The sequence below is a fragment of the Dermacentor albipictus genome, chromosome 6, assembly GCF_038994185.2.
Source record: "Dermacentor albipictus isolate Rhodes 1998 colony chromosome 6, USDA_Dalb.pri_finalv2, whole genome shotgun sequence".
Taxonomy (NCBI): domain Eukaryota; kingdom Metazoa; phylum Arthropoda; class Arachnida; order Ixodida; family Ixodidae; genus Dermacentor; species Dermacentor albipictus.
This window is the reverse complement of record NC_091826.1, coordinates 45,532,732-45,556,465: the sequence shown is the minus strand read 5'-3', so window position 1 is coordinate 45,556,465 and position 23,734 is coordinate 45,532,732. Positions and strand designations below refer to the sequence as shown.

Genomic DNA, 23,734 nt, shown 5'->3' with positions numbered 1-23,734 from the left:
AAAAACAGCTCTGCATTAAAAGAGCGCTGACTTGCGCACAGCAAAATATATCAAGGATGGGGGTGCTGGGCCAGGGAAACTAAGCAAACGCTGCAACAAACATATGAGAGGGCAGGTAGGACAATGGCCTCAAAGTCCACGCAGAAACAGAAACATAGGAATGTTAGCAGCTGTTGCGCCGTTCAACAAACCGGTGAATTATGAAGAGTGACAGTGACTAACGAAAAAGAATGTTAAGAAGGGAAATGTAGTGATGGATACGAGGAAGGGGGACGCGCATAAAAGGCGTCAAGAACGAAGTTGGCAGATAATTATTGACAGAGGGAGAACGTCTCGTCACTGCCCAATCGCTCAACACCACATAGCCATGGCCAGTCACCTAGATAAGGCTCACCTACCACACGGTAACACGTGCTGCTTGCTGTGCAGAGCCCATTCTAACTAAACGTCTCGGAAATTTTTGGAATAGAGGGGTGTCAGGAGAAACGACGCTTTCAAATCTCTCCGAGCTACTGGCCCTTATTTTACTGCAAACGACGGATGCCGTAATTTTCACAATGGCCTCTAAACAGGAAGCAGCCCTACTTCTGACTGTCTGCTTCATCAGTTCGTTCCTGTGTGTGATCAAATAACAATATGCGACGTGCGATGACTACAGTACCATGATCGCAAGTTACTTCCAAGCAACTTTACAAACAAGTTGGCCAGAAGGTCACCAAAAGTGAATGAAACTTGCATCATATGATACTGTCAAAGTACCAGCGCAAAGCTTTGGCCCTTTATTTTTAAATCTAAAATAATATAGCATTCCCACAGCGCCGAAAGCAGGATTGAGTGATGGGAAACTTGCAAAATAGTGCCCGCACTCTCCTGTATGTAGCCGTGGCTGTGCCACACACTAGAAGGTCTGGCTGGAAAACAACAGTGATCTCCACTGTTACCTGGGCTGCAACAAGTCTGGCCTGTAAACGAGAAGACACACGACGATGCACCGTCTTGTTTTTGTATCGCCCCATTTTTAGCACTGTTCGTTTCTCCAGGTCATGTAACAGCTAGGTCATCGACACACATTATATAAATGCCTTAATCCACAAACAAAATTTTAATTTTTTAGATATCATATTTAAGTATAGCATAAGGATGATAGCATAATTTGATGCAAAGTGGCTGCAAAACATGCATCCTCATTGTTAAAACATTCTTGTCCTGGGAGTTTGTCTTTGCGTAGTGTACAGCCTCCAGGCACTTTGTCGACCAGCCTTCGTCGACCGACGAAGGCCAGTCCTGAAACGTCAGTAAAAACGTCAGTCCTGAAACGTCAGGCCAGCTGAAACGTCAGTAAAAGCATACACCCACAATGTTTGTCTATTTTTTTTAATGTTACACCTTCGAGTCTGGCCGTAAACCTTTCATCTTGCATACACACACACACACACATAATATACAGAAAAAGAGAGAGAAGGTGGGGAAGGAGTGGTAGTTGTCGGCGGACCCCCCCCCCCCCCCCCACCAAATTAATTGCTGGCTGCACCACTGTACCTGACACTGTGGTTTAGGTGTGAACCCATTAAAATTTTACTTTGACCGTTGCTCTCCCTCTTAACAAATCAATTTATTAGACTGAATCGATAACAATAATGAATGAAATAATGAACTTTCGCTAAATGTACAAACTCACTCAGTCACGTCAAAATAGGGCATTCCAAAGCAACCGTCCACCAAGACGTGCTTGCCAAAGCCAGTGCACAGTCTGTGCTGCTCGTCCGTGTCGAAATTGTACAACACTGCACTCATCTGATTCTCCATAAAGAAGCCGACTCCGTCGCCAACGGCACAGCCACACATAAGGGACTGCAGCGATATTCGCGGATTTGAGTATTCCGAATAGGTCCTCGGTTCGTGAAAGGTGTACCAGCGGTTAGCATCCCTGCACACAATGACCGTCTTATGACTGCTGAATGGAATGGCGACGACCGGTGGTGCAAAAGACATCCCTGTCGGGAGGATTGCGGCGAGCATCAATTCGATACCTTCCATCGGACAGGCCGGGATGATGCACACGTGGTCATTCAAGTTTACGATGGCACTGGCTTGGTCAACGGCAACTTCTTCCTGAAGTGTCTCTCCCCGATGCCACAAACCTGGACGGGCACAACAATTAAAGACATAGGATGAAGGCATTAGCAAGCACTTGCTAAGACATCAGTATTGAAAAAGTATTTTTCTGAGATTTCTTGGTCAATTTTAATGAACCTTTCTATTCCTGTGCAGATTTTCTGCACTGATTTCAATTAGGCAATTAGTTTTGTTATAGGTTAATCATTTCCAAATGCAATTAAATTTTCACTCCCATTGCTTGAGGCCACAATGGAAAAGAAATGGCACTATAAAAATAATTCTACAGCATGGCTAGCTAAACTAAACAGTAAGGAATAAAAAGTCGAAAACTGTTTCTTGATCTGACCATTATTAGATATTTTACAGTCCATTAAATTTAGGCCTTCAAAATCTGGCAATCATGTGGCAGAACACGCAGAAAATACTTTCAGAAATGAAAAAAAAATCTGCTTCCAAAATTTGATTCCTTCCTCTTTAGGCTATGCAACCGTACTTTAGAAAGCTATGTAACCACGCCACGTTTGCCAAAGATTATTGTCATGGCATTCTGCATATATGTGTGTTTATTTAAAATGTCTTCGAAATGTCACAGGCTGTTCAGAGGCCCTTTAACTGGATTGTTTCAAACGACAACAAAGGGAAACACAGAATCAATCTAAATTATTTCAGATTAACCTTCTATAAATTTTGCAACCTCTAGATTTATACCAACAGATGTACTTTCAGGGGAAATCGGAGCTGGAGGGAGTCACTGAATTCCTCCCCAATTCGATTTGCCTGCTACGTGTGGGTGCTCTTGTACATCTTCCCCGGTGACCTTTGAGGTGATGTCTGCTTCAGCTACATTGCACTGACAAAATTACCCAGCAAGAGTGACTGAACAGTTTTGGCCAGACCAGGCCCTTGAGCCATAAAACTAAACAGTGCAGTCTTCTAATGAAGTTGCATATGAATTATTGCTAAATAAAACAGGAGACAGCCAAACACATTGCACATTAGCTTATTAACTGATGCCTCAGCACAGTAACAGTGCCTACTGAAGCCCCGTCCTTCAAAACAGCTGCTATGGAAATGACCATGTATTTTCAGTTAAGATGAAGCAAAAGATACTTTTAAAAAGTCACCTTGTGCAGTTCGTCCTCCCAGTATGCTCTGGGAACCAATGCTGTCCCCTTTATTTGGGACGAAATTAGTAGCACTTGATGTTTTGAATTTAAAATTAGCTAATTGAACTCAAATCAATTATTAAACAGTTCTCTATTTCAAAGGTAAACATTCGGCAGACATCTGCCTGGTTGGGGACAACTGAATTAGGGAGAAGGAAAACTCCAAACAATATTTATTTTAAAACCCGATGTTTGAGAGCCCGACCAGCTCCTCCTTCGGGGGCGAGATGGCTTGTGGAGTAGCAGTGCTTACGTGCTTCTTTTGGCGCTTTGACAGGCATGCAGACATTTCCCGTGGCCTTCGAGGTGCAGGTAATTACCTGCACCGAGTTCCGTGCGTCCAACGTTGGCGACACTGATAACTTCCCAGAAATATTTCATCAACACAAGAATGACCTTCGCCACCTAACAGAGAGTGCAGACCTGCGGCAGAATAGTGAGACCTTTTTGATCCCCGGATTAGACTTGAAGGCACAGTCATCTTGGAGAGAGAAAACAACCACCAGCGGCGGCTCCTTTTGGAATCCTGGCATATGCAGAAGACACCTGGTAACATCACCCGTTCATCAGGAACACTTCCCACCGTTTATGCTCGAGGTCTATGGAAAATGTCTGCGCGCCTGTCAAAGTGCGAAAAGCGCATATAATCACTGCTATGTTTCCTGCCATCTCACCTTTGAAAAAAGGAGTCGGTCGGGCTCCGAAATATAGGGTATTAAAATAAATTTTGGTTGGGGTTTGTCTTCTCTTCAATTCAGTTCTCTATTTGCATTCAAATGTTGAGATATTTGCATACTCTCAATACTGGATGGCAGAGCTCATAGTGGAAAATATAATGAAAGAAAAATACAATATTAAACCTTCTCTCCTTATCTTTAGAATCACAAAGAAAAAAATCGCTCTGGTGAAAACTGTTCAAATCAAGTTATGCACAAGTTGTGCAATGTGTACTTCTGCTTAGAAAACACAGTGGGGACTTGGTTCAAAAATTTGAAGTGCATTGTACCAACAGGGGACCTCTTTCGCAGTAGCTTAAGGACTTTCACCGGCATTGCAGCATTCGGCTGTTATCCCCTACGTACATACATCGCGTGTCTCTTAACATGACAAAAGTCACAGCGAAGGCCAGAGTTAAGGTTATTTTTAGTTCCCCTGATAAACTTCACAGATTATGCAGAAGAGTTAAAAGTTATGGGGTTTTACGTGCCAAAACAACTTTCTGATTATGAGGCATGCCGTAGTGGGGGACTCCGGAAATTTCGACCACCTGGGGTTCTTTAACGTGAACTTAAATCTAAGTACACGAGTGTTTTCACATTTCGCCCCCATCAAAATGCGGCCGCCGTGGCCGGGATTTGATCCTGCGACCTCGTGCTCAGCAGCCTAACACCATAGCCACTAAGCAAGCACGGCGGGTATGCAGAAGAATTAATGAAGAACAAAACGTAAAACAGCTATATGCCTAAGAGAGCATGCTCATAATTTTGTTGATAGTTTTACGTTATCCTAGCCCAGGCTGCATACAAGATCCTGCTCGCACGCGATCGACATTACAACAGGCAAATAGCAACACGTATCAACAACCAAATGTCAAAATTTGGCTTTACTTAAAGGCCAGAAGGCACAATCATTTTGCTGCCCACTGTCAGAGGTACAGCTGCACTCTGATCTTTGAACAGTGCAAAATAGTTCAAAAGTACCACGCATGTACACAATATTTTTAAGACCTTTAGCCTTTTGACAGGCTGAGAAACATGCATCAGCCCTCCGTCTCTCCCCCTATTACCCTACTGACAAAAGAGAATGACTGTCTGCCCTGCTGATCATTTTACATTTTACGTGTAACCTTCCTCGTGCTTTCATATGCAGCTTCTGCAAATAAAGCATTCATTTGTTAGTCAGTGATCTGGCCTCTGTCTCTTTCCCTTGTACTTTGTTGTGCTGTCAGAAATTCTGCTGTTTGACACCATTGCACACATTTTCCTCTTACTGAAGAGGCCACAAACGAGGTGAGCCAGCAACCAACCTCGCAAAAAGTGCCCTGCGAGAGGCAAAGAATGCTTCGCCTTACTAAAGGGTGACAGGAAACCCACCAGTACTTGTGTCATAGATGTCAACGCTGAACAGACGCACACGGTGCCTGCCGACCCCGCCGTACAGGTGAATTAGGCTTCCCACGACAACTGGCTTGCAGTGACTCCTTGGCTCTGGTAGCGTAGCAACCTCAACCCACTTCGACAGCATGTGGTCCCAACGAAATACATTGAGATTCCAGTGGCCGGATCCGATTCCGTATTCGCCACAGAGGAAGTAGGCATCCTTCCCTAGAATTTCACAGAATGAAATACAGTAACCCCTCATTAGCTCCGATGTCTCGAAATACTGGTCAAGTAGAAATTTTTTCTCTCGCTGTGGTTTCATCTCATGTTTTCCCCCTCTTATCTTGAAAAGTTCTTGTGCTGGACTCCAGATGCTTTGAAATCTTGCTGTCTCAAACCACTAATGCCCAGATGACTAGCGTCAAATATTGTATTAGTATCAAACGTCGTGACTCTGCCAGGCATGCAGTCTTGGCACGTTGCCAGTAATGCCATCGCCTGCAGATGCGCTGACACGTCCAGAGAGATGCAGGCAAAAGTGGTCGAGGTTATTACTGGCATGGCATTTTGGAAAGGCTCCGTGTGGCCTATGCACAGCTGGCAGGCTTCTATTTTTCTGATTTCGCTTATCTCAAGATGCTGCTTATCTCGAAATTATTTCCGGTTTTTACACCTTTAAGTTAATGCGGGTTTACAGAAAGCAAGAAATAAAAATTCCAACATATTTTTTTTACTTTTGCAACATCATTAGCATACAACAGCTCCAGCCAGAGAGATACTGTTATAAAAAAATGTAAACCAACAATGTGGCATGAAAATATATAAATAGGTGTGCACAATAGATCATTTCTGCGTAGGTTGGTGCATTTATCATAATTGATAAAGCAAGCAGAGGCAAAAATGCCTACTAAAGATGAGGCAAAATACTAAACATAAGTTGAATATCCGCTGTCTAGTTGGTGAAACTGAGCAGCTAATTAGCAAGAAGTGGTCAAAAGCAATATTGATAACAAATGCAAGATAAAAGGGGGAGGGGGGACAGAAAGACGCCGTGAATGTGTGCATACAGATGGCGAGCACCACCGAGTAAGAGGCATGCACAAAAGCCAGTTGTTCTCAAAACAAAATTACATTTGTAAATCGTTGCAGGCCTTTAGGGGATCGCTCTCAGTTGTTGATAAACAGCTACTAAGAGATACCACTGACCTGCGTTTGCCGAGCATAACTATAAACTCGAAACAAACGAGCCCCAACACCAAATTTCCGAGGTTGAATAATGCATTGCGTGTTAAGCCGCACGCGTCCCACAACAAGTTGGCAAAATCTGAGCTCATTCAGTGCGGCAGAACAAAGAATATTTCAATTTTCACAGTGGAACCATACAGCAATCTGGCAATACTACCGGATGACGAGATTAAATGACACCCCCAGCAACTTTCGTGCAGCTGCAAGTGCTAAAAGCGATTGTAGGAGCTGGAAACACGTAATGGTCACCGTAAATGGTTTCGCTGCAGCCCCACGTAGTTGCTGCACACGCCCTCTGGTGATCAAGGCAGAAAGCTGGGCTAGTTGGTGTGTCATCATTATTCTTATTATTCGTTAGTGCTCGTCCTGTCGTCTACTGTGTCTTTGTCCCTGCTTTTTGCGCTAGTCTTTAGAATAATGATGCCCTCTGGTGCTTCACTGCACGAGCGTGAGGATTGCGGGCACAATTCAAAGGCAGTGCCCTTGCTGCAATTAGGTTCCAGAGCATATAGAGCAAGAGATCCAGGGCAGTTGCAGACTATTTTAGTACAGACGACACAGAGGCGCCCTTCCTGGTGTTACACAGTCCATGCCAAAATGGTGGTCCCTGTCAGTAGGAGGGGCTAGAGGCAGCTATCTTAAATTACAATTTCGAATTTAAATCCGCACAGTTTTTTTGTGCATGTAACCACATCAGCAGTACAACTTATGGCCACTTCAGTACAAAGGCCTCTCCTAGCGATCTCCAATCGCCCATCTCATTATCTCAGTTTATTTCCTTAAGAGGAAGCTTTAGCTCGGGTGCTCCCGTCTAAATACATGTAAAAGAAGAATTCGTTTTTCTTGGCAACCACTGCATCAAACTGATGACGCATGGACTGTTGGTTTCGAATTCTTGATTTAGGTGGTCAATTTTTTATTAAAGATTGTCAAAAATAGAAAATTTTCAGAGAACGAAACTATCAAGTTTGCAACTCTGTAAATCAGCAATGAAAAATGGTCTCACAATTCTGTGAATTGCGTCTAATAGTACATCTAAAGTGGAAAAAATTGAAATGTTACACATGAATCTCAAAAAATTTAGTAATATGAAAATACAGCTTTTGGAGAACCCTTGTACACAACATAACGAATTCACATAAGATATAAACTGACCCATCAAAGTTGTCTGCTTTGAATGATCTAATGGATGCTGTTTACAGAACCGTGATATCTGTTCTTGATGCAGAGCAATTAATTTGTCAACTTCGAACTTCTGTTCTTTTCACACTTTCGAATTTTTAAAAATTTGTTTAAGATAATTCAGATCCTAAATTGAAATTCCGCTTCTAACAGTTATTAGAATTTAACTTTCTCTCTCAAATGTAACAAATTTCATTAAAATCGGTCCAGGGGTCATCTCAGAAAAGTGCTTCTGCGTTCTACATGTAATTGAATAGGCTGCATCAGAGTTGGGTCCGAGCTAATGCTTCTTCTTAAAGGCCCCCATTTCAAGGGGGTACTAAATAAGGGGTGGGATTATATTTGAATAATAAGAACAAACAGCGAAGATTATTTAACATTGAAGATGATCAGTTACGCATTCTTAGAAAGATGATGTAGCAATGAAGACGATGTCATAGGGTAGGCCGACCCAGTCTGCAGCTGCTCTAAAAAATGAAGCAGGAAACGTACTAGTGTGCGATGAAGGACAGGCAACTCGAAATGGATGACCGGTGCGGTAGGATATGCATGCTGCCTCTTTAATATACAGTGCTTGATTGAGAGAAAAATAAAAATAACTTCTGAAAAAAGTCAAGGCTAGCAATGTGGTGATGATAGGAAAGGGGCAGTAGTCTGGATTGTGCTTTTAAAGACGAAATACTCCAATTATAGCCCACTGGCCCCTTTACTCTCAGTCACAATGATAAACTGAGAAAGGCATGACTGCCATGTCCTCCTTAAGCTCAACTTTGCTTGTGCAGTAAGAGATATATTCAGAACATTTCCCTTTCTCTCAGGCATGGGTAGCTTTATTCAGAAAAAGTATTTGCAAGTGTTGAGGCAGGCAATGAGCGAATAACTATTCCCAAGGCGATAAACAGTTACATATTCTATATTTGGGTAATGCGCACCAATCTGGGAAGGTTGTCTATACTATTCTCCATATTTTCTTTTTTTCTTCTCGCACTGTGACAGCCATTTTCTGCTTAAACATTCGCAAATTGACTGTTTATGGTTACTAGTTCACCTCAAGGAAGTTCCATGATAATCCACTAGGAAACTTCCTCAGTACACTAGACAACTAATAAGATGGTACACATTTTCCCAGCCACATAAAGTTCTGATCACTGGGATCCACTTCCCTTTGAAGCTGTGAAGAATACACAACTCAATGAGAGAGACAGGGCCCCACTGCTTTTTATCACTCACTATATTTTTCTTTGCTTTTTCAAAATATTTTTTTCTAGAACCACTATCCCATCTGCAAGCCATTGCACGCTGTCTGACATCATCATCATCATCATCATCATCATCATCATCATCATCACCACCACCAGCCTGTTTTATGTCCAGTGCAGGACGAAAGCCTCTCCCTGCGATCTCCAATTACCCGTGTCCTGCACCAACCGATTCCAACTAGCGGCTGCAAATTTTCTAATTTCATCGCCCCACCTAGTCTTTTGTTATCCTCGATTGCGTTTTCCTTCTCTTGGTACCCATTCTGTAACCCTAATGGTTCAGCGGTTATCTAACCAGCGCATATTACATGACCTGCCCAGCTCCATTTTTTCCTCGTGATGTCAATTAGAATATTGTCTATACCCGTTTGCTCTCTGATCCAAACCACTCTCTTTCTGTCTCTTAACGTTATGCCTAGCAATTTTCGTTCCATTGCTCTTTGAGCGGTCCTTTTGTCCTCAAGTTTCTTTGTCAGCTCCAAGTTTCTGCCCCATATGTCAGAACTGGTAAAATGAGCTCATTGTACACCTTCCTTTTCAATGATAATGGTATGCTTCCAGTCAGGAGCTGGCAATGTCTGCCGTATGTGATCCAACCCATTTCTATTCTTCTGTGAATTTCCTTCTCATGATCAGGGTTCCCTGTGATTTGTGATTAATTGAGCTCGGTAAACGTACTCCTTCACAGACTCTAGAAGCCGACTGGCGATCCTGAACTCTCATTCCTTTGCCCGGCTATTTATCATTATCTTTGTCTTCTGAATATCAATCTTCAACCCCACTCTGGCACTCTGTCTGTTAAGGTCCTCAATCATTTGTTGTAACTCATCTGCATTGTTGCTGAATAGAACAATGTCGTCGGCCAACCGAAGGTTCCCGAGATACCAACCCAACCTTGCTTTGAGGATCCTTTTAAGTATGTCAGGACTCGCTCCATCGCGCGATTGGGGATTTTTGTGCGCTCCTTTTGCTTTTTTAGACCATCTAATATCGTGAGCCGGCCGGCCGGCTGATGGCTATGGCCGCCTATGTACGCGGCCATGCCTAAGCCTGAGGTTCCCCAGGACGAGCAGACGTCCGTGCAAGACTCCCCTAGTGGTGTCAAAACGCCTTGCTCGGACGGCTCAAATGTGTCAGTCTTCTCTGATGAAGGAGACACGTTGGTTCGCGAAGCAGAGATACCTGGAGGGGAACGCGATCCGCCTGCAAGGGACGGCCCCGCTAGCGCGCTTCTACCCGGGCCCTGTTGTTGCTGCCCTCAGTTCCCTGCCATCCGTTTGCGGCAACTCGGTTTCCACTGTTCCACTGGATTCTGAGCAACGGATTACCGCCTCCATCCACCGCACAGTAGAGAAGCAAAAACAAATCACCGACTTGATCTTCTATGCCTCTTCCAAAGTACCGAACGCTCAACGCTCGCATTGTGTCCTGGCTAGCTGAGATATTGCAGGAATGTTCTGACGTGCGCCCGATTGCTGCCCATCAATCGGGGCGCATCAAAGAGTTGCCGCGGGACCAGCTGCAGCAGACGAGGCGCCTTGCCCGCGATACGCCGGTGGCTCCACCGCCTCCTCCTCGCCAGCCAAGGACATACGCGGCTGCGGCGCATCTTGGGATCATGCAGGCTGCTCCTCTGACGACCCAGCAGCCCCCGATGGGGACCCCCGCAGAGATTCTACAAACGGACCCGGACCCGATGGTACTTCCTCCACGGCCCGATGCAATCAGGTGAGAGCACGAATTTATCCTGTTTCTGACCCCTATTGCTCGTTCCGCCTCGCCGGCATGCGAAGTCGTAGCCTACTGGAAAGATTTTGCGCCAAAAAACACAACACACACAAGAACCCAATGAAGGTGAGCGACTTGTTGATCACTGCAGGGCTTGCACCGATTGCGTTCCACGGTTCCACGAAGCGAGGATTCTGGGTAGAGGCAAACATCAGACATCGCGTGAAACATTGGAAGCATTCTACATCAAGAAAGCGGGTCCTAACTGTGTTAGTGATACATCGGTTTTTCTTTACGAGGCTGAGCTGAAGTTTCTATCACGCCTACTTTGATAAAACTATGTACTCCATGTTGCCTTGTACGCATGCGCGGTGTTTTGGATGGCTATATATGTCGAGTGCTTTCACCCTCATTAAACAGTTGAAGTAGCGCCCGTGGTGTTGTCGTCTTTCTTGTGTGTGTTGTGTTTTTTGGCGCAAAATCTTTCCAGTATGCAAGAACACCAACTAGCCCAGCAGTTAACTCTTCTGAAGTCGTAGCCCTTCTGAAGGCAAACATAGACCCTAACACGGAGGGAATCGGTGACGTCTCGATGCGCCGTACACGCCACGGCGTCACAATACTCACTAATGAGCGACACTCCTTCGAACACCTTAAGGCTGCAATCGAGATCGAGGAACCCGATAATGCGTACAGCGATCTCCATCAAGGTGGGCCAAAAACGACAGCCCCATATTCGCATATCAGGCGTCGATCCCGACGTACCCGCTCATGGCCTCCTTGCCGCAATCAATGCGCGTAACCCATCTATCCAACTTGATCGATCCTGAATCCTGTAAAGTGCGACACTCTTTCCGCCGACGCTCTGGTAACCTCACCCACGTCCTTGCCGTCGATGTAGCCTCTTTCCGCTCCCTTAACGCCCTCGGACGGCTGACCATAGGATGTACTTCAGTGACGGCGCGGGAAGATTTGCATGTTCCCACCTGCACCTACGGCTCGACGTACGGGCACTCCAAACGCGCCTGCCCGCATAAGTCGGACCCCTCGCGGATGGTGTGCATGAAATGTGCAGAGTCACATCTTGCGGAAACGTGCTCGGTCCGTATAGGGGATGCTGCGGTGTCGTGCGCCGAGTGCCGGCGGGTGACTAGGGCGTCGTCGCATCCCACGGGCGATGCGACTTGCCCAGTTTTACTCGAACGCATAGCGCGTATGCGCATGCGCACGGACTATGGATAGGATAACACGCACCACCCATACTCTTGTCCCTTGGGGTCTGCGCGGTGGCTCTTTCCATCTATACCTCCTGCCGTCAGATGCATCGGTGTGCTCACTATCCCTCGGCTTCCGGACCTGACAGTAGTGTCGGTTTGCGGGTGCGTACCCCCCCCCCCCTCCTCTTCCATCCTCGTTCGTATTTTGTTGCTTACCATATCCCTCTCTTCCTTCTTGTGGTTTCATTCTCTCTATTCGCTTCCTTCCTATCTTCTCTCTCTCTTTCCTCCATTTTCCCCTTTTATCTGTCAACTTTTGTCTCCTCCTTACTCTGTGCAGCCTGCCTTCCTTCATTTCTGCCATCTGCGCTCCTATGCTCATCTTAACGCACTCTTCCCCTTTCTCATATACTCTCAACCATGGCCCCATTCCACACCTATTAAAAATTTGCAGGCTGATCTGGTGCATTCCCGACAACCAACATTGCTGTTGTCGTATTTTATTCAGCAGCACCACATTGATTTCATCATTATTTCTGAACCATATACACGAGGCAACTCTGTTCCGCACCTACCTCACACGCACATAACCTTCGCTTCACCACTTACTGGTCTGGTTCTCTTAGCACCTAAACATACCTATGATCTCTTCCTAATCCATTCCCATCCTCTCTATGTCATGGTCTCCTGTGTTGCCCCTTCTGTCTCTTTCGTCATCCTCACTGTTTACACTCCCCCTCACGAACCACTGGAACCCTTTTTGATGCCCTCCAGGCTCACTTGTCCTGTATCACTCAACCATTTCTGGTGATGGCAGGTGATTTCAATGCCAAACATTTACTGTGGGGCCCAGTAGAAGGCAATATCAGAGGTGTGCAGCTCACACAATTTGCTGCCGCAAACAACTTACAAGCATTGAATAATCCTCGTTCGCATTCTAGCTTTAAATCCCACTTTGCTGAGAGTTGGATCGCTGTCTCCTTTGCATAGGTTCATCTCGCCTCATGCGGCTACAGCTCGTTGGTCGACGAGTCTGAAACGCTCTCCGACCACAAATATATCTTGTTTTCCTTTTTTTGACCATACCAGACCTCGCCATAAACGCTTAACCAAATCGACTACATCTCATCTTTTGCAGTCACTCATCACATCTCCATGGTTTTCGTTGGTCCAACAGACGACTTTGCTATCATCCAACGCAGTCGTTTGGTTTTAGTGAAGTTCTACATTCTCTTTGACCAGCTTCATCGTCTCCATTCTCGCTGGATAAAGCCGCGCCGCTCACCGACTAATTCATGGTGGACTCCCGAACCCACTGTTGAACGCAAACGTGTCCGTGCTCTCTGTTGGCGCTTCCAACGCACCACTGATCCTTCGCTTCGTCAGACGTTTAAGGCATAATATTACGATGCCCATGCCAACTATAAAATGCAAATCGACCAGGCCAAATCTGCTGCCTCCAAATCTATCTGCTCCTATCTTTCCAAACGCAATCTTTTAGGCCTTCCTTTCCGCATCTGCTTTGACAAACTCTCCCGCACCAACCAGCTCCCCTCCCTTCTTTTACCCGATGGTCGTTCCACATGCAGCGTCCTCGAGTCTGCCAATTTCTCCTTACTGTTCACGTTACTCAAGACTCCTTCTCAACAAATGACGACGACCACGTCCGCTTGCGTAATATAACCGACACGCCTTACTCCTCCAAAACTATCGACTTCCCTTTCACTATCACAGAGATTGAACATGCCCTCAATTCAGGCAACAACAACGCCACCCGAGGCCTAGACGGACTGACTATTCCTACGCCCAAGACGCTTTTTTCCTATCACCCGTCCTTTTTCCTCTTCATTTTTTACCAATGTCTCAATCTATCCTACTTCCCAGCTCATTGGCGTAAAGGAAATGTTATCTTTATTCCTAAACCCAACCGCCCTCCACTCTCTCCTTCATCCTATCGCCCTATTGTTACGAATTCTTTGTTTAGTAAAATTCTCGAACGACTTCTAAATTCCCGGCTCTACTTTTTTCTCCACTCTAATAACTTACTTCATCCGCGTCAACTCGGTTTTACGCATGGGAAAAGTGCATCCACCGCTTTGTACCGTCTTCGACAAACTTTAAACACCTACAAAGACCTGAAACAGCATGTCATTCTCATCTGCCTAGACTTCAAAGGGGCTTTCAACAGTGTTTGGCACCCTGTCGTCCTCCTATTTTTATGCTCACACAATTGCCCTTCCAATCTCTACCAACTCCTAAAATCCTTCTTAGAGCACCGAGAGATCACTTTCCGATCGCAGGCTGGTCAGGTGTCTGCCATGCCTACTTTGGGCAGCCCTCAAGGGTCACCCCTCAGTCCACTGCTGTGGAATATTATCATTTACGGATTGCTTGACCTCCCCTTTCCCCCAGACGTGGTTGCGCAGGTCCATACAGACGACACTGTTATCGTGCTCTCTGCAGCCAATTGTCGCGCCTTAGAATCGAAGGCATCTCTCACTCTTAATCTTATTTCGACATTGGCACAGCGCACCAAATTCACAATCAGTACCGACAAATTTTCCTTCCTCTACTTCCCCAATATCCATTCCTCTTCCTCTTCACGCACCCATCTTCCCACTGTTCGCTTTAACGGTTTCACCCTCAAATCTCAGTAGAGTATTAAAATTCTTGGCGTCATCTTTGACACCCATCTTATTTTTAACGTGCACCTAACGTATCTTCGTACTAAAGCAGACCTTCTCTCTTCCCATCTTCTTCTGTTCCTTCGAATGCATTATTCGATGCCCCCATCTGCTCTCCGTCTCCTCTATAATCAGGTTCTTCTTCCTTCCATAACATTAGCTTCTCCTGTCTGGTGGCCGACCTTTCCTACGTCACAGTCTAAACTCAAAATTTCCTCTATCCAACGTACTCTTCTCCTTACAATCACTGGTGCTTTTCGTACGACGCATGCCTCGTCGCTTCAGGTTTTGACTAACGCACCACCGCTCCCCATTGAACTAGACCGCTTAAATGCACTCTTCCCTTTATTTGTACTCAAGGCCCTTACCTTTTATGGCCCTGACTCCTACCATCCGTCGCGTGTTCACTACCCTCTGAACCCTTGGGACTGTCATCCCAGCTTTAAATCTTGTTTTCCTCATCACCGCCTTCGAATTCAAGAGGTACCCTCTGTTACCACTATGCTGGCCTACCACCTGTATACTGACGGCTTTTACACTTCCCACTCTGCTGGTGCCACTTTCGTACTTTATAATCCAACAGGCCACATCACTAAAGTCGGCAAGTTTAAACTTATCGTTGCCACTTCCTCTTATGCCACCAAAACCGTCGCTTTACTGGAGGCACTAGCCTACATACGGACTCTGCCCCATTTCACCCCTCTGCACATTTACACCGATTGCCTGTCAATGCTCACTGCAATGAACACCTTTACAACAACCAATACCTCTGTCAGGGACATCATCTTTTTCATGTGCCGGCACATCAGGGCGTCGAAGGCAACGAAATGGCCGACTACCTTGCCAACTCCGCCGCGTCCCATGGTGCTTCTCGGTTCCTCCTTGCCGCTCCCTCTTCTATAAAATTAAAGATGCGTGCCTATTCCTTCGCCCAGTGGAATGCTCACTGGACGCGAGAGAATAGCGACACCACTGGACTTTTTAAGTGGATCAAAAACGTTGCTCGCATTCCCCCTTTTTTCCCGCCTAAAAGACCCATTGTTGACCTCATCACCGCTCAGGGCCGCTTCCCTTCTTATTATTTCCGTTTTCACCTCTTATCTCACTGCAACTGTGCTGTGGCAATCCTTGCCCAGACTTGCTTCATTATTTCAACAACTGTCCTCTTACTTCTCATATTGCTCATCTCCTTAAAGATAATCACCAGACTACCATAACACCTGATTTTCACCTCTCTCTTCTTACCGAGCAACGAAAGCGGGCACTTCTAATTCATCTTTATCGCGTCATCTCTTCGTTCACTTTTCAGGACTCCTCCTAATATCTTTTCTTCAGCCATACCTTATTTCTTCATCGGTTTCTTTTCTCTCTCATTTTTCCCTGTTTCCCTTCCATATTCCTCCCACCTTGCCCTTCGCCTTTCGCTCTATAGTGTCCTTAGTTATGCCAACTAAGGTGGAGCTCGTCTCCAGGGACACTATAGACGGAATGCCTGCTTTCTTGACTCGGCCCTTTAGCTTTTCCTCCATTCCCTGCCTGTAACCTTTGCTCAATGCTCAAGATAAACTTACTGAACCTGCTTTGCTACCACTTTCAAGTCTCTTGCAGATCTTCAGTCCAGCTGTAGTCAAGCGGCCCCTGCGCTCTGCTTCTGATACCTGATGCACTGTCGCACCTACCGGTGACCTCCAGTCACATGTACGAGATGCACGCCATCCCACGAGCCTTCAAGCATATACCACTGCATTTAATCTAGAGGCACCGCCTACTAAATGCCAGTACGTCTCCAGGCTCCAGCCGTCCGGTCTACCCGAAGCTCTGCTCCAGATGTCCGGCATCCTGCTGGACCTGTAGGACTGTTCTGGCCCTGCCCTTTTCTGTTGTCCCGAATCTTTTTTCTTTCTTTTCCCTTTTCTTTTGTTGTTTTTTTCCTTCTGCTCAGTGACCTAATAAAGAATTGGACGAATCCCGAGACGACACACACCAATGCAGACAGGTACTCCGACGTTATTCCTGCTCCCTACTTTTAGTTACCTGCAGGCACGTACCCAAGGGGGGGCCCGGGGGGGCCCGGGCCCCCCCCGAAATCAAGTGGCATACCCCCCCCCCCCCCCTCCTCACCCACGCCACCACTCCTCACACATTCCTAAAGCGCCGCCAGATCAATGTTGAGACTTGGCAGCTGTTCATCGGTCAGCATTATGCTGCCTTTTTCATTCCTTTTAGATGGCGGTAGTTATCGGCATCTCTTGTAATGTGAAGGACAGTTTTCTCATAGATTCCGCACCCGCGCGATTAACTCGAGATGCGTTCAGTTGTCACCATCTATTCAACCGTCACGCACACAGCTGTTGCTTTTGTTAGTTCAACCTTCTTTGTTTAGGCGGATCCTGGGACCAGAGGAGGGATGCGGCTGTTACTCAGCTGGTCTGTATTCTCATGGAAGGAGTTGCGGCGGGAGAAAACGCCAATTGCGTTTAACTTATCCCTTTGCTTCATTATTTCCTTGAGTTACGGCTCGCCGTGACGCTGGCACATGCTCGGAACCACATACCCGTGATATTGGTTAGATAAGGTGGGAAATAAAATAATGTGAAAGAGCGCCCATCATGAAACCCTGCAATAACCCTTAAACCCATAAGCAAGATGACTGTCGCCCGTTACCTCGTCTGTTTTTCCCTAACTTTATAGCACTTTCCTGCGAAATTGGCAACTGGAAACAAAAATCGCAAGGAGTTGAGAAATTAAGCGATCTACTAAGGTAGAGAGCCAAAGCAACAACCAAACTGCAAGCAACAGCGAATAATAAAAAAGTTAACCATTGTTTATGAGAATATTTATGGATCAACATCTTTTTATTTAAAAAGGAAGTAGAGAAAACGCCGCCAGAAGTGGAGAACAATCGCTTGTTTTGAATGACGCTTCTACAGCTATCGGTCGAACCGCCTCACATAGTCACTTCTCTGCTGTGCTTATGTGGGTGTTTTTCTAACCTTTCGCGGTGAGCGCAGTACGTCTAGAATCGCAGAGTCCTGCGCGTTACGCGGTTGTATGGGACTGGCGGCCGCACAGCGTTACGCAATTGGCGGAACTGTCAAAACTGACCAACAAGGCGAAAATAACTGATATTCGAAACTATAACATCAGAAAGACTGAAGAAGCCGTAAAAAAAGAAAGCAGCCTGAAATCAGTAAAAAAGAAACCTGGCATAGGACAAACCATGATGTATGCACTAAAAGATAAGAAGGATAATATCATCAGCAATCTCGAAGATATAGTAAAAGCAGCGGAAAAATTCTAAGGTGACCTGTATACAGTACCCAGAGGAGTCACGATACCTCACTTAGAAACAGTAATGAACAGGATACAGAAACTCTCCTATAACTAGCGATGAGGTCAGAAGGGCCCTGCAAGACATGAAACAATGAAGAGCGGGAGGAGAAGGTGGAATAACAGTCGATTTAATCAAAGATGGAGGAGACATAATGCTTGGAAAACTGGCGGCTCTTTATACGAAGTGTCTATCGACTGCAAGGGTCCCAGAAAACTGGAAGAATGCAGACATTATGCTAATCCACAAAAAAGGAGACGTTAAAGAATTGAAAAATTATGGGACCATTAGCTTACTCCCAGTATTATATAAAATGTTTACCAAAATAATCTCCCAACACTGGACTTTAGTCAACCAAGGGAACAGGCTGGTTTCAGGAAGGACTACTCTACAATGGATCACATCCATGTCATCAATCAGGTTATCGCGAAATCTGCAGAGTACAATAAGCCTCTCTATGTGGCTTATATAGATTACGAAAAGGTATTTGATTCAGCAGAGATACCAGCAATCGTAGAGGCACTACGTAATCAAGGAGTACAGAACGCTTACGTAAAAAGCTTGGAAAATATTGCTACATATGTGTGGTATTTGTTTGAACGAGGCGCGTAGGCGCCATCACTTCAGAAAAGAGGAGGAAGAGCGAACTGGGCTCGCGCTGTGAATCTAACCGGTCAGCGCTGCAACCTTTGTTGTAAATATAATCTGTAAATAGTTTCTCGTCTTACTGACTCGTCCTTCGCGTAAGAATATCTACAGAGGTTCTACAGCTACCTTAATTCTACGCAAGAAAAGCAGGGAGATACCTATAGAGAAAGGGGTCAGACAGGGAGACACAATTTCTCCAAAAGAATTCAAGCTATTAAACTGGGAAGGCTTAGGAGTAAAGATCGACGGCAAATATCTCAGCAACCTTCGGTTTGCCGATGACATTGTTCTATTCAACAACAATGCAGACGGGTTACAACAAATGCTTGTAGACCTTAACAGAGAGAATGTAAGAGTGGGGTTGAATATTATTGAGCAGGAGATGAAGATAATGATAAATAGCCGGGCAAAGGAACAAGAGATCAAGATCGCCAGTCGGCCACTAGAGACTGTGAAGGGGTACAATTACCTAGGTCAATTAATCACAGGGAACCCTGATCATTAGAAGGAAATTCACAGAAGAATAAAAATAGGTTGGATCGCATATGGCAGACATTGCCAGCTCCTGACTGGAAGCTTACCATTATTATTGAAAAGTAAGGTGTGCAATCAGTGCATTTTGCCAGTGCTGAAATATGGGGCAGATACTTGAGAGCAAGTTAAGGACAGCGCAAAGAACGATTGAACGAAGATTGCTAGGCATAACCTTAAGAGAGAAAAAGAGTGGTTTGGATCAGAGAGCGAACGGGTATAGACGATATTCTAATTGACATCAAGAGGAAAAAATGCAGCTGTAGGTGATGTAATGCGCCGGTTAGATAACCGTTGGACCATTAGGGTTACAGAATGGGTACCAAGAGAAGGGAAACGCAATCGAGGACGAGAAAACACTAGGTGGAGCGATGAAATTAGGAAATTCGCGGGCGCTAGTTGGAATCGGTTGGCGCAGGGTAATTGGAGATCGCAGGGAGAGGCCTTCGTCCTGCAGTTGACATAAAACACGATGATGATGATGGTGATGATGATGATGGAGGTGGTGGGCCCCCCTCGAAAAAAAATCCTGGGTACGTGCCTGGTTACCTGTATACATATACTGTCGGCTTACCTCGTTTTTTTTTCTTTCAACAATTGACTTTTCCTCAAATTACATTTTGGGTCTCTACCCCTCTTCATTTAATTTGGATTGGCTTAAAGCTGCTCTACCTTGGTGGTGTGGGTTTCTCTCATTTTTATTTAGGTTATTTTTGTAACTTGAGGGGCTCAAAAATATGCAGTGAATAGCACTGGAGAGATCGTGTCTCCCTGTCTGACCCCTTTCTTTATAGGTACCTCCCTGCTCTTCTTGTGTAGAATTAAGGTTTAGATATTTTCAAAGGTATTCACGTAAGCGTTCTGTACTCCTTGATTGCGTAATGCCTCTATGACTGCTGGTATCTCTACTGAGTCAAATGCTTTTTCATAATCTATGAAAGCCATACAGAGAGGTTTATTGTACTCTTCACATTTCTCGATAACCTGATTGATGACATGGATGTGATCCATTGTAGAGTATCCTTTCCTGAAGCCAGCCTGTTCCCTTGGTTGACTAAAGACAAGTGTTGCCCTTATTCTATTGGAGATTATTTTGGTACATATTTTATATAACACTGGGAGTAACCTAGTGGGCCTATAATTTTTCAATTCTTTAACATTTCTCTTTTTGTGGATTAGTATAATGTTTGCATTCTTCCAGTTTTCTGGGACCCTTGCAGTCGATAGACATTTCATATAAGGAGCCGCCAGTTTTTTAAGCATTATATCTCCTCCATCTTTGATTAAACCGACTGTTATTCCATCTTCTCCTGCTGATCTTCCTCGTTTCATGTCTTGCAAGGCCCTTCTGACCCCATCGCTAGTTATAGGAGTTCCTGTATCCTGTTCATTACCATTTCTAATTGAGGTATCCTGACTCCTCTGGGTACTGTACAGGTCGGCTTAGAATTCATCCGCTGCTTTTACTATATCTTCGAGGTTGCTGATGATATTACCCTGCTTGTCTTTCAGTGCACACATCTTTGTTTGTCCTATGTCAAGTTTCTTTCTCACCGATTTCGGCCTGCGTTTATCTTTTACGGCTTCTTCAATCTTTCTCACGTTATAGTTTCGAATATCCCTTATTTTCGCCTTGATCAGTTTTGACAGTTCTGCGAATTCTATCCTATCTCTTGGGTAGGACACTTTCATTTTTTGTCGTTTCCTTATCAGGTCCTTTGTTACTTGGGAGAGCTTGCCTACTGGTTGCCTTGGTGCCTTGCCTCCCACTTCAATTGCTGCCTCTGAAGCCAACCTATTTACGGTTTCATTCATTAGCTTTATCTCATCATCATCTCTCTGTTCTAAGGCTGCATATTTGTTTGCAAGTACCAGCCTGAATTTGTCTGCTTTTACCCTTACTGCCTCTACGTTGACCTGTTTCTTCTTGACCCAATTTAGCTCTCTCTCTATTCAAGTTGAGGTGAATCCTAGCCCTCACTAACCTACGATCACTGCACTTTACCCTACCTATCACTTCTACATCCTGCATTATGCTGAGATCAGCAGAAAAAAGCATAAAGTCAATTTCATTTCTTGTTTCACCATTAGTGCTTTTCCAGGTCCACTTTCTGTTGCTACTCTTCCCGAAAAAAGTATTCATTATTCAAAGCGTATTCCTTTCTGCGAATTCTACCAGCATCTCTCCCTCTAGCGTTCCTAGAATCGATGCCGTAGTTGCCAACTGCTTATTCACCAACCTGCTTTTTCCCCACTTTTGCATTAAAGTCACCCATTACTACAGTATATTGAGTTATCAGTATAACTCAATATACTGTCTGACATATATCACAGCAAATATGCTGTAAGATACCACTTTGTGCAAACTGCTGAAGAGTTTGTACGGTTGAAGGGTGGTTGGAAGCTGCAAGTCATTGTGTTGTGTGTAACACCATATGGCATGCTTTCCTTCTCTGAGTTACTGAACCCTTGATGGGTTAATGTGGCAAGCACCATGCCCATATGTTAACCACAATACATCCGAGACAAAACTAAAAGAAAAGCGCTACTACAATAGGGACACAAGTCCAGCAGCTACTAGGGAAAGTACAGCCTACGGTGATGATGGCTAGGCAAAGTTGGCATATGATGCAAAGGCAAAAAAGTGCTACAGACAAGAGCAGAAAGCACAGATAATGTGTCGTTTGCTCATCGCTACACACAGGTCTTGTCTGTTGGCATTAACAATGGTATGGTAAACAAGGAACGTTGCCTCCGTCAACATTTCAACAAGGTATCAGGGCAATAACATAAAGGCAGCAACTGCTTTCCTTAGCAGCGTTGTTTACAAACAGACTCACTCTCCAAAGCATCTATGTACAGCGCTCACGGAATGAAACGCGACAGCGAGTATTTGGTAGAACCCACCATATGTGCAGAGAACTCGAGAGTACCATGTCATGTCGCTATGAATCTGGTCACTAAAGGTGACTCTGACTCCTCTCTAAGTGTACACACCAAAGTTACGTCGATGTGACACGAACTGCAGCCGGTACAAACGAAAGTCTGGGCATTAGTTAGCCCTAAATTGACGCGTTTCATTCCGTGAGCACTGTACAGATAGCTCAGATTGAACTGCACACACATAAACGCTGCCAAGGAAGGCAGTTGCTGCCCAGACGGAGAAAAGAACCCTAGTCGAAATGTTGGTTTCACTGACGCCCTCAACATACCGCCCCGTCTTTCTTCCCTCAGCAGCTGCATCGAAAAGCGACGGCAGCAATGAACATTCTAAAACGCACCGACGGAGCAGACGACAAATCCTAGAAGCATTTCGGGGCGGCCCGCCAAAGGCAGCTCCGAGTGAAACGTGAAGGGACCCTCGTCGCTCTTCTTTGGCATGTACACGCACACTTTGGAAACTTCGCGGCAACTCCAGGCGGGCACGGACACTGCGACAGCAGGCCGCATGATCGATCGTGGCGGCATCGTCACGCTGCTTTGCATGGCTTCGCGCCACTGGTCCACTGCGCTATCCCGCTCGACAAGCAAGGCCTCGACAAACGAGCACCACGCCGCTGATGCCTGTTTGCGTAGCTGACCACGCCTGACGCGCGATGCGACCGCGATAACTTCCTCGACAGTGCAAGAGGCCCCGTTGGCTCTCAACCACTTCTCTGCCGCCACCCGCACGACGTTTTCGTTCGACACGTTAAGCGTGTCATTCGACAGTAGACGCTCGAGCAGCGGACGCGGACAGCTCGCCAGGGAGGCGTGCTCGACGAACTTCTCGAACTCGCTGAGAAGAGTCACCAGGGCACCACGGCACAACTGTCGAGCGCCGAAGACGTAGCCCTTTTGCCACGTTTCGACGGCATTGTCGAGGCAGACTGTCCGAAGCAAGTGATCTGTGCAATCTCTTTCCAGTTCCTCGAACTGAAAGATGCAGCCCGCTTTCAACAGGCTGTCGACGTTGTCGTTCGACACCTTCACCGGACGGCCTTCGGATACGTCGATGAGCGCCCTCAGGGTGTCTGGCTCAATGTCTCGCATCTCAATTTCGTCGCACGACGATTCCTTCATGCCCGACGCGAACATGGCATCGAAGTAGCGCGAGCATTGTCGGAGAGCTTCGCGAGAGGCTTCTAATTTCTGACCACACGATACGATGAGCACGCGGTCTGATGGCATCGTAGGCGACGGGTGCTTACTCGGTAACGCTACACAAATTTGAGTGTAGTTTGAATGAAGCGCTGTAGGACAAAAGCGCACGCTCGACGATTTCAGCCTGGATGGATGGATGGATGGCGGCTATACCCTTTGTAACGGGCGGCGGCTGGCGCCACCTAGCCTTTTGCTCCCCCTCCTATTTTATTATTATTCTTTTTTTCCTATCTTTATATCCTCTTTTTCTCAACCTAGCTTTTACTCCCCTCCTCCCCCCAAGATAACTATCTAAAACAGTAGAGGAAACATTATGTCCCCGATTTATGTTATTATCTATCCGACAAGGCGCCGTAGCCCACTGCTAGAGAAACTAGCCCACA

At 45.7% G+C, this 23,734-nt stretch overlaps 1 protein-coding gene across 2 annotated transcripts; it reads right to left on the bottom strand.

Moving 5' to 3' along the window:
- Positions 1 to 745: 745 nt before the first annotated feature.
- LOC139061015 (kelch-like protein 3) lies at positions 746 to 23,489 on the bottom strand. 2 transcript variants are annotated; one of them, XR_011515144.1, is made up of 5 exons: positions 22,490 to 23,488; positions 5,378 to 5,608; positions 2,031 to 2,141; positions 1,679 to 1,927; positions 746 to 962 (listed from the first exon to the last, which is right to left on the bottom strand). XR_011515144.1 is itself a non-coding variant. In XM_070540430.1 (4 exons), the coding sequence occupies exons 1-4, from the start codon at positions 23,376 to 23,378 to the stop codon at positions 938 to 940; spliced, it is 1,608 nt and encodes a 535-aa protein (XP_070396531.1). In that variant the 5' UTR covers positions 23,379 to 23,489; the 3' UTR covers positions 746 to 937. The 2 variants fall into 2 exon arrangements, 1 of the variants encoding a protein (XP_070396531.1); XM_070540430.1 differs by having other exon boundaries at positions 1,679 to 2,141; positions 22,490 to 23,489.
- Positions 23,490 to 23,734: the final 245 nt, after the last annotated feature.

Bases quoted from the DNA above. Each gene is read 5' to 3' on its own strand.
- LOC139061015 (XM_070540430.1), bottom strand. From the start codon at position 23,378: ATGCCATCAGACCGCGTGCTCATCGTATCGTGTGGTCAGAAATTAGAA. The intron at 5,609-22,489 runs GTGCGTTTTAGA...GTGAAATTCTAG, and splicing joins ATTTGTCGTCTGCTCCGTCG to GGAAGGATGCCTACTTCCTC. The intron at 963-1,678 runs GTGAGTTTGTAC...TCTCGTTTACAG, and splicing joins CCCTATTTTGACGTGACTGA to GCCAGACTTGTTGCAGCCCA.